The sequence below is a fragment of the Carica papaya genome, chromosome 2, assembly GCF_054855325.1.
Source record: "Carica papaya isolate Zhongbai chromosome 2, ASM5485532v1, whole genome shotgun sequence".
Lineage (NCBI taxonomy): Eukaryota > Viridiplantae > Streptophyta > Magnoliopsida > Brassicales > Caricaceae > Carica > Carica papaya.
This window is the reverse complement of record NC_142310.1, coordinates 33,146,293-33,157,583: the sequence shown is the minus strand read 5'-3', so window position 1 is coordinate 33,157,583 and position 11,291 is coordinate 33,146,293. Positions and strand designations below refer to the sequence as shown.

General features: G+C 34.0%; 1 protein-coding gene and 1 pseudogene across 1 annotated transcript; both read right to left on the bottom strand.

The window, feature by feature from the left end:
- Positions 1–2,282: 2,282 nt before the first annotated feature.
- Positions 2,283–6,411, bottom strand: LOC110810068 (putative serine/threonine-protein kinase-like protein CCR3 pseudogene; annotated as a pseudogene).
- A 133-nt stretch (positions 6,412–6,544) lies between these two features.
- LOC110809994 (Ribosomal protein S18) lies at positions 6,545–9,217 on the bottom strand. Its single transcript, XM_022036015.2, has 5 exons — positions 9,007–9,217; positions 8,592–8,923; positions 7,847–7,942; positions 7,300–7,359; positions 6,545–7,209 (listed from the first exon to the last, which is right to left on the bottom strand). Exons 1-5 carry the CDS (start codon positions 9,107–9,109, stop codon positions 7,009–7,011), a joined length of 792 nt encoding a protein of 263 aa, XP_021891707.1. The 5' UTR covers positions 9,110–9,217; the 3' UTR covers positions 6,545–7,008.
- Positions 9,218–11,291: the final 2,074 nt, after the last annotated feature.

The window sequence follows — 11,291 nt, the reverse complement described above, 5'->3', positions numbered from 1 at the left end:
TTTTTCATCACTGAAATACACTGTATATAGTAATCTTGAAATGGTAGAGCTCATTTTATGCAAAACTGTGAATTGTTAGACATATGTTATCAGTTCTTTTCACCTTAGAAAAGAAGTTGAAAGATGCTTGATGTATACCAAGAAAATCCTAAATTGGAATAGCTTTAGTTCAAGAAAGTTGTATATATTTATTTAGCTATTTACAAAGTTATACAAACTTTTGATTTTCTCTCCAAGTATTTTGATGTTTTCTTTATTAGTTGTAACTATTGCTTATGCTAAGGTTCATAGCTATCAAGAAAAATAATACACATTGAGGTTTGATTATCATTATTGTTATGTTTGTTCTTTTGGTTATTATTCTATCTAAATTATCACGTTCATTCTATATCCTTTTATATTTCTTGAACTTGATCTTCCAATTTCCTCTATTTTATCTTTATTTTTCTGGTTCTAACCTAAATTTTCTTTATTTCTAAACTATTTATATTACAAGTTAAAGAAACACTACTCATTCTACATTCGATGGTATTAGAGGATAATTGTTATACATACCTTTCTGCCGAAATATACTGCTTAAAAAATTAATTTTTCGTACCACCAAGCTACTTAAAAAAATCAAAGTTAAATTTTATATAACGGCTCAAGTAACTACTAACAATTTAAACTTAAATTTTTGAGAGTTAGTAATTTAGATCTAAATTGGGTCAATGATACTTAGGACTTGGGTGTTAAAAAAATGATTAGAACATCAAAAATATATATAATTATTTAGATCTATATAAGAGTTCAAGTTACATACTATCTTAAAAAGAATATGCCAGCTTGGTAACTCTAAACTGGCACAATCTTGAATTTATGAGTTTTTAAATTGTAATTTGTAGTTGTGATGTGTGGTCTTGACGAAAACATTATTGAGTGACAGACATTATAATATCTTAATATCACATGAAAAAGATATGCAATTGTTGAGTTCCATATAAAGTCTCAAATCACATATTATTAATAACTTAAGTTTTAACTTTTGAAAACCAATGGCTTTAGTCCAAAAAATTATTTGGATATGGATACGGATACTTGGACCTGGAGCATCATATTTTGCCTCTAAAAGTAGCTTATTTTTTATTACCTAAAATACAAAATTGATGAATTATATTATTAAACATGAATAAAGTAGTTAATGGGAAACTTTATTTTACTATTTCACCGAGCATTCGGTCTATCAAAATAATCTCAAATTTTCATCATCTAAAATTGTAAACCGATAAAATTCTATTGCTAAACAGGAAGAACCTTATCTGAAAAATGTTTTTTTTTTCCTTTTTAAACAATAAAACCTTATTACTTGCCTCCCAAAACTCTCTTCCTTTGCCTCTCACGTGAGATACAGCAAATTGAGGTCAAAATCTAACATAAGTGACATCAACCCATTATTTTTCTAGATTTGGTGGACGTTAAATTTGTCTACTAAATGGTTTTGGTCAAAAACCAGCCAAAATCCAGCTTGATAAGCCACTTATTTGACCTTAGAATTTCCCCTCACGTTTACAATGGCTTACTCTCCTAAAACTTCCTCTACTTTTTTCCCAAGTAAAACTAGTAGTTTTCAGGAATCACAATTCAAAAGTCCCAAATATTTATTATATATACACAATAGATTAAGTTTCTTGGAATAGTTTGCTATATATGAATTGTGTATTACAAAGAGGGCTGGTGATTGCATCACATGCTCTTCTCATTGATTAGCTGAAAACAAAATATTTTACTCCCACTTTTCATATTTTTCTTCTAGAATTTTCGCTGCTTTCTTTCTTTACCTCTTTGCAGATGGGGCAGCCTGGAAATGATCAAAAGGTGGATCCACTTTCTGAGCCTTATAACAGCTTTACCCTTTTTCCCAAATGACAAAATTTAGCCACAAGAAAAGAAAAAAGCAAAACTCAACCTTTCAGGTAACACCATCCAGTACTACATCTCTCCATGTTCTTGCACATACCTAGGACGGATCTTTGTCCAACTCACCTATATTTGTAGGACAGATTGTCTGCTGAAAATTATTTGTTATGACTTTGCTTGGAATCTAATGAAAATTGCTTCTCCGATTGTTTGTCACAGCACGTCTTTCCAAAACTTTCAAATATATATATATATATATATATATATATATATATATACATATATAAATATACGTACGTGCGTGTGAAATTATTGAGTATGTTGGGAGTATATATTCATTCTCTTGTTTGTATTCATCTGGGATTTGTGTATTATTGATAAATATGTTAAGAAAGAAAAGTGACTACTATTGATGTTATTGAAGATTTACTCAAAAGACATGAACAAAGAGACAAGAACTTGTAAAACATTGAGTTGTAACATATAGATATAATTGACCTCTCAAATTGACTGTGAAGAAATCATGTTAGTATTGAAAAAAGAATAAAAGATTATGAAATTTTTCTTGTAACAGTGCATAAGATTTCTTTCTTTTCATTCTGAAGTAAAGGAAAGTGTTCTAGGAGAGAAACTGGCATTGTCATCCTCACAAAGAGCCAGTGCTTTCTCCAAGTTAGCAACAATTTCAGCAACGTTAGGCCTCTCTTTACCTTCCAATCTGACGCAATGGAGGGCAGTGTAAGCCATTATCTCAACTGCCTCTGCCTCCTTGTCTGGCACAACAACTCTTCTGTCCAGCAGTGTCAGTAGCTCACCTGCGAAGATCTTAGGACTCGCATATTCCACGACCCCCATGACTCCTGTTTCATCCTCTTCAGTTTTGAAAACAGCTTTTCTTCCTGTCAAAAGTTCCAACAATACTACGCCTAAGCCATAAACATCACTTTTTGATGTTAGTACATTCATGACATAGTACTCAGGATCTATATACCCAACTGTTCCAACAGCCTTGGCTGACATGAATTCTTGATCAGGTTCTGGACCCAGAAGTGATAATCCAAAATCGGATACTCTAGCAGTCCAATTGGCATCAAGAAGTATATTTGAAGACTTAATGTCTCTGTGAATTATGGGTGGTACTGCATAGTTGTGGAGATAATCAATTCCTCTTGCAGCATCCAATGCAATTTTTATCCTCATTTTCCAAGAATTCAAAATGCTGCTAGTTTTCTCGGTGTTGTTCCTGCTATGCAAATGATCATGGAGTGCGCCATTGCTCATGTACTCATAAACTAAAAGCCTCTCATCCTTTTCTTGGCAGAATCCGATTAATCCCACCAAATGCTTGTGGTGAAGGCGCGATAGCAATGCTAATTCTGAATCAAATGCACTTTCTTTCTCTTGAAACTTCTTTCTCTTCGCTGTGATTTCTCCTCTCTTGATTGCCACTTCAATGCCATCGGCAAGCTTGCCTTTGTAAACAGTGCCAAAGCTACCACTACCGATCTTATTCACTAATGAGAAGTTATTAGTAGCTGCAGCCAACTCTGATAAGGAAAAAATCCGAGTCTTGTCTGCTTGCTTTGATGATGAGGATGATCCACTTTTCTGGCGCGCCAATCTTCTTGAACTTTGGCGCTTTGAGAATGACCTTAAAGCTGATGCAACAGAGTTATTGTTGTTAATAGTAGCAGCAGCAGGAACCAGGACATTGTCATCTCTAGTTGTGGGCTGTGTAGAGTCGTAGATTTTGTTGTGCAAGAAACTGCATACTCCCATCCACAGACAATATACAAGAGAACAAATCCCGACAAAAGTCCCAACTGATCCAACAGCCAAAACTGTCGGCGAAAGCCAGTTGCTGCCCTTTCTTGACCAAGAATGCGTGCTGTTAGGTTCCTGCTGTGTTGGTGTAGGCGGCAATGGCAATGCAATAGGAAGTTCACTCTGGCATGATCTGCATATATTTCCCGAACCATCACACAGTGTCTCCGAATTTGGATACACACCACAAAAACTACATGAATCTTGAACACAAGGACCTGGAATTATGTGTCCTAAAGGAAGATGATCATTATGGGGAATAACCTCATTAGACCACCCTGGTCCCCAACACACCATTGTCAAAGTCCTTGTTGTTAACCCACATACGAAATCCAGACCTGCAATGATGGACTCAAACGAAACATCTTCTCTGAAACCATAGTAGAATCGATCAAATCGAATTGCTCCCCAGCATACCACCAACCCATTTCTTCTCTTAACTCCACAACTAAAATCTGCTCCCAGTGCAAGACCTGAAAATTCAAAAGGTGAACTAAAAGGAACATCCAGCTGCCCAGATTGATTATTCCCTTTACAGACTAATAAGCCTGCTCTTGTCAGCCCACAAGCATGAGACTCTCCGGCAACCAAGCTTAACATCAACAAATCACCAAACTGTGTTTGAATTTCTGCTCCAATGGCATTACTTCCCCAACAAAAAACTCTGCTATTATTCTTCAGAATCCCACATGTAAACCCACTACCTGAAGTGATTGTACTAAACCTCAAACCAACATCAGGTGATGGAAACCGAAACCTACCTCCTCTCCAGCATTTGGCTACACCAGACACGACCTCCCTGGCACAAACCTGATCAGCACCCACAGCAAGATCAGTTAATGAAACGGTGTCGTTGTAGTATATCCGTCTCGGTTTAGACCTCCAATCACCCGTTACATCATCAGTCCCCCAGCAAAGAAGAGTTGACCCACCGTATCTGAGGCCACAGAAGAAGCTCTGGCCACCGGAGATGGCTTCGAAGGAGATATTAGGAAGAAGTGAAATGGGTTTGCCACCATTGTGGTAGCACTGGATTCTCTGAGTTGGTTCCCCCGCAACAATGCCACAAACAGTCGCAGAGCCGTAGGTGATGGCAGCAGTGGAGGCAGAGCCAAGGCCATGAACATAAACCACTAGCTGACATAGTGAGATGATGACGATGAAGAAGAAGACGAAGAAGGCAAAAACAATGGTGTTGACAGGAAAAGAAGTGATTTTCATTAGATGGATTGGAGGTGGAAGGCAATGGAAGTATTAGTATCCGGTTTCTTCTTCTTCATCGAGAGAGATGAAGAGGAAGAAGAAGAAGAAGAAGAAGAAGAATGAAGAAGAAGAATAGATTAGCACGATGAGAATGATAACAATGGAGTGGAAAAAAGAAATGCACACACGCCTCTGAATTAATGGGGACAGCATGTGGTCCCTGAAAAAACTTGGTGATTGCTGAGATGTTAGTGGTGGGTTTCAGTTTATATATATGTATGTATATATAAAGATCTCTCACGAAAACTCAAACTAAGACTTCCCTCTTTTTAATAAGTTTCAACCCTTTTATTGCATGACACCAAAGTTTTCTTCTGCTATAAATAAGAAGCCTAAGTGCTTATGATTTCACGCAATAGTCAAACAGTTCTTCATGTAAATAAAAGCAGCAATTTTTTTATTTGTAATTACATCTACCAGAGAAAAATAGGAGATAAATTATACTTTCACCTCATTGGATTCACTTTTTTTATAATTTGTTACCACATATTTTTTGAAGAGATTTATTACCATATAATTCATTATAACAATAGGAGATAGACTGTAATTTTCTCTAAACTTGGAGAGATCATTTATGAATCTAGACGTCGTATTGAGATTTGAGTCAAATATGGAAATAATTCCTTCTATAAGAAATTGGAAAAGATTAATATTTTAGACTTGTATGAGTTTATTTTGTGCCGGTTTGGGAAGTGCCTGTAGAATCATGGGTTAACGTCTGTTAGAGAGTCAAATCGTTAGGTTTAAAGATGACAGGGAGGAGAGCTATTTTTATAATACCTTCTGATACCTTACTAATTAATGTTATTGTTTAAGATTTGGCACATAACTGGATTTAATTAATTAATCTGATTTAAACTTGTTAACCTATAACCCAAGGTGATTAGAAGAGACCCAAGAATAATAATAATGACTAAATGTTGTAATTTTATCAAATCAGGGCGTTTAATTTTTTCTTTAATCATATGCTGAATCAATCACCAGTTCCATCAAAAACATATTATCTGCGTAGAACTAAACTGTTCACAGAAAAAAAAATTGCAATCTAATCTTTAAAAACTAAAGAAATTCACAGAGTCCCTCCGTTTAATCTCAAAAAAATTGAATTCTGAATGTCAGATGGTGGCGCTTAACAACAAATCAACAGTCTTTTGATTGAATCATGCATCATAAACCATAATCTACTAGGAAGTAGTCTCTTTCAACTTTCCTGGGACGTAAACCTAATGCTGCTCCAAAAAACTCTCAAAAAATTTTCGTTTGAAAATCGTTTCATTTCATTTTCTATACTCTTGTCACAAGAATTTATATTTCTGAATCCATCTCTGTTATACTAACTTCACGGTGTCAATCACTGTTGTATAATTTATAAAACAAAAAAAAATATATAGACAAATATTGGGAGCCCAATGTAATAATATCACATCTTCTACAACAAAAGTACAAGAATGAATGCCTCGTGTGTCAAATTTTCATTTTGGAACATCCAATGAGCTATAAGATCTAATCAAATCTCACATCAACCACAAAAAACAACGGACAAATGAAATAATTAAAGAACTGGCTCAGCAATCTCACATTTTTTATTTTGAAGTTGAATCAGACGTTTTATTAATCCAAGAAAAGAGGGCAGCAGGACAAGTAGTTGATTGTACATCCCTACCCATAAATAATTCACTCACTAACCAACATTTTATAATGGTTACAACACAGTCAAATATAAAGGCAACCCTCAACACCTAACAACTTCTTCTATGTCAACTTAAAAACTGTGTTATGGTCTGCTACTAAAAAATCTCATGTTGATTTAACGATATACCATTCCTTCCAGAGAAAAAGATGTTTTACAGCAAGATTTGACTGTCACTGCAGTGAGTACATGGTATGTAAATGTGGAACTTACCAATGCACGAGCATCCTTATAATCACGGATCAAATCCAGTTCCCACCAAGTCAAGTTGTAGATCTTGTATCTATGGGGCACGATGTAGAGAAAATTGTCGACCCAAATCTCAGCACAAGCTTCTAGGCTTCGAGAGGATCTTTATCGTATGAGTCAGCTCCTTTATCAAAAGTCTCGTATTCAAAATCCTGATCCAGACACTCCATGGTTTTCCCAAAAACAAATGATTTTGTTCCCATTGTTGTGAAAGGCATCAAACCAAAAGCTCGTGCTGTTTTGATCTCCCTAGCAACCTTCCTCTGGGCCTTTGCACTAATGCCAGTCTAAGGAAAAAGGATGGCCAATTAGGAAAGATTCACACTCAATTGAAAATCCAACAATTGTAGATGATTAACAATTAATGCAGAGATTACCTGCTTCCTCTTGATAATAATTCCAGCTTCTGTTAGGAAGTTTGCTAGAAATCTGACATTCTGCCAAGAACAACACATTCAAATATGTAACTGAATGCTAGGGCAACAGAGATGAAAACAAACAAACAAAACTAAGAAAACTCTGTTATGGAAATGCAGAAAGACTAAAAGACAATTCGGCAAAAATTGAGGCTGGCACCTAATAGCTATCACAGCCTTAAAGGGACCTCTTGAAAACTTTTTTCATGACAATCATACATGCCAATGCATCATATTTATGAAAGGAGCAACCATCAAACCACCAACAGAATTTTAGGGCCTCGCCAGGGCCTTGAGAAACAACAAAGATGAAACTTCAAAACCTCTACCACCAAAAAGGGTCCAATAATGATTCAATGGACTCTTTCCTTGTAATTTGCCAACTCATATCAGTTAATAATCCTTGTTCTGTTAAGGCATTCAAGAGACTTTGATTGGTCTTCATATCAAAACAAGACTGGGAGAGGCCATGGACATAAATTATATGCTAAATCCTCTACACGCTCACCCTGAAATCAGCTTTCCTCAGGACTTCCTCTGTAGTTACTTCAAACTCATTTCTTCTGGAAATCTTAGGTACTGCTGGTTTTGTAAGATCGAGATCCTGCACCAAACCACAAAGTGCTTTAATGAAACAAAACTAACATAAACCAGAAGAAAGCAAACAGTAGCATCAGAAACCAAGCAGAAACTATTTCACTATTATAGATACCACAAAAACAGTAAAGGATACCCTAACATGCTGTGGAAATATCTTCTTCGACAAAGATTTAAACAATTAAACTGTGGATACGCCTAAAAAGCGACCCAGGTTATAGAAGCAAGACTGGTAGTCATTCAGAGAGTATTTGCGCAACTTAACTTTGGTCAACTTAACTTTGGTCAAAGGAGCTTATAACCTCTAGCAGTGCTCCCAATTCTGGTGAAGTAACTTGCAAGTTATAACTTAGGTAGGTTATCTCTTACAAGAGCAATTTCGATCATGCTCTCGTACAATTTTATTTTTAAACCCAACTGGTCCATAACCTCCAGGACCATAACCAAGAATGTATGACATCAACAACCACCATTAAAGAAACAATATTACCAGAAACAAAGGTGAGCTAGGAAACATGTTCATGTACCACGGTATGAAATTATTTTCTTCTAATCTTAAATACTATAAATTTCCTTCGATCTCCGCGTCATATCCAACATCAAAGATCTACTCATGAAACATAACTTTGTAACAACTAAAAACAAAAACGACGCACCTTGATGTCGTAAGTCACGGCATCCCTGAAACTGGCATCGGGTCTGAACATATAAGACTCGTCGTCCACTTCATCTGGGTCGAACTCAAAGGACATAGCCGCCTTCTGCAGCTTCCCCTCCATGCCATCGGACAACGTACTGAAGCTCTCGTCGAGCTCACCGTCGTCCGGAGAATCTCCGGACCAGCCTCGGCCTCTCTCTAATCTGTCGAGCTTCTGGAAGAAAGCATCGGACCTCGCATTGTTCCCTGAAAACCCGCCGAATATCCGCCTCTCGAACTCGTCGGCCGGCTCGAATGAATCTAAACTACTCTTCTCCTCGACTTCGTCAACTGTTTCCAAGCTCCAATTCTCTTAATAACCAACGACAGCCGACAAAATTAAAAAATATATATATACACACACTATAAGGTACCTGGAGATGCATTCGTGGAGAGAGTTCGGGCGACGAGAGGACGACGGAGATGGAGGGAAACAACATCGTTAAGTGACCGAATCGCCAATCTGGTGATTTTCATTTCCGATAAGTAATAGAAATGGTACGATTTGATGGTGAGGTGCACAGCAAATCTGCAGAGAAGCAAATTGAGAGATTAGGGTTTTGATTGGAGGAGGGTTTGGGGAGCGAGTGAGAAGGATGTGATTTTGGGCTTAATGTCCGATAAAGCTAGGCCCAATCAACGATTTTGTTTTTTTCTACGGGCCTCGTTCTCTTCACGCTTGAGTTTAGTTTTATAATAATTAATTTAATTTACATAAAAGTTTAAAATGTTTGGAGCTTTAAAGATTAATTTAATCAACAAACTTATATATGTAAAGTCTATAAATTTATGACCCCAATTTTTACTTATAAATATATTTTCTTATCCATTCTATCAAATGTTATATTATTTTTTATAACTTTATACCAAAATATTGCACATTTGAACATTTTCAATTTGATTGTGTCAATTGATTTTGTTTTACTAACTCAAAGTTAATTCAATGTTAGAGATCAATCGTAGAGAAGAGAGACTCATTATTAATAATTGGATATACATATATATATATATATACATGTATAAATGAAAATTAAGGTTTAAATGTCAAACAAATTAAGATAATTTACTAACAAATTTCAATCCAATTCTATAAATTGAATTTTTTTTTTTTTCTCAATCATGTTTTAAAATGGGTTTTAAAGTTAAATCAATCATAGAGAACCATTAATTATTGTTAAGAATAATCACAAAATTAAGGTTGAAATATCAAATAAATCATCATGGTTAACAAATTTCAATTCAATTTTATATACACAATTTCTAAGTTGAATCAATCATATAATTATTGATTGAAGAATCATAAAGTTGAGGTCGAAATATCAAAGAAAGCATCAACAATTTTTGAACAAGTATGGAAAAACTTCCACGTCATGCTGTGACATTAATATTTTTTATAAATAAATAAATACAATTTCTATAATATATTTTTTTTAACTGAATATTGATTATAATACAATAAACATAATTGTTAAATTAGAACAATAAATAAATAAAATCTATTTTGAACGCACAATTTTATATTAAAAAAATGAAAATATTAAACATTAAAGTAAAATAATAGTTTGATACATTTTGATAATAATAATAGAAGGTTGAAAATGTTGTTTCTATTAATACGAGTACTTTCGTAAATTATAAAAAAATAATAATAATCCATAATTTGACTTTGATATTATTATGCTAATTTTTTAATAATACCATAAAATATTATTATACTGATAAATTTAAAATTGTAGCAACTGGCCAATTAATAAAAATAGTTATTTATTTTTCGGAGGGAATAATTAAATATTTAAAAAATCACAGGATAAATAAAAATACAGAAATATTTATATGCGATAGTCAGATTATAGATATGACTTTGTGGTTTATAAAATTAACTCTGATAATTATATTTCCAGGGGGAGGGTACATATACATATATATATATATATATTGTTGAATAGAATGATTTTTGTATATGAGGATGTGAATTGTGAAGGCAATTATATTCTCCACCATCACATCAAAAAATAAAGAGGCAATATACTTTGATTGACATATGAAGATATGAGTAAGCAGTCGCACAAAATCTCCTCCACTCCACAGAATATGAATTGGGCATCTGTCTTTCTAGGTGTGGTTCAAGTGGTTTCTTTTCTTATTTTTTATATTGAATTTATATATATATATATATATATATCTATTGATATTCTTTCCCCTTTTAGACAAATATATTGATTTTCGAACTATATGTATTGTTTTTAAAAAAAAAAAAATTATTTTTCAAATTAAAGTTTTTAAAAGTATACTTTTTGCCTTTTAAAATATAAAAATTTAGTGAAATTTGTTATAAAACTTTAAAATAAACATGATCCCATATAAGAGATAAAAAAAAATAAATTTTATATAAATTTAAATAATTAAAATTTTTATTATCATAATATATTATAAAATAATTTTTATCCGTTGAGCACGACCCGTTCACTCAATACTATCGGATCACTAATATCGATTTTCGTTTTTGCTCAACATGTTGAGTCTTGTAGTTAAACTCTTTTTTATACTTTTGCACTTAAGGATCGATTTCAGTACTATTCGATAAAACTTTTGCACGTTTTTATTTTTTTTTTAGAAAACCTACGCCTTATAAAAATTGTCTATTCGAAACTGTTTCTTA

What these genes read in the sequence shown, in the direction of transcription:
- LOC110809994 (XM_022036015.2), bottom strand. Translation starts at nt 9,109, where the DNA reads ATGAAAATCACCAGATTGGCGATTCGGTCACTTAACGATGTTGTTTCC. An exon ending in CTCCACGAATGCATCTCCAG is followed by an intron (nt 8,924 to 9,006) that starts GTACCTTATAGT and finishes GCTTGGAAACAG; the next exon opens with TTGACGAAGTCGAGGAGAAG. An exon ending in CCGTGACTTACGACATCAAG is followed by an intron (nt 7,943 to 8,591) that starts GTGCGTCGTTTT and finishes GGTTTGGTGCAG; the next exon opens with GATCTCGATCTTACAAAACC.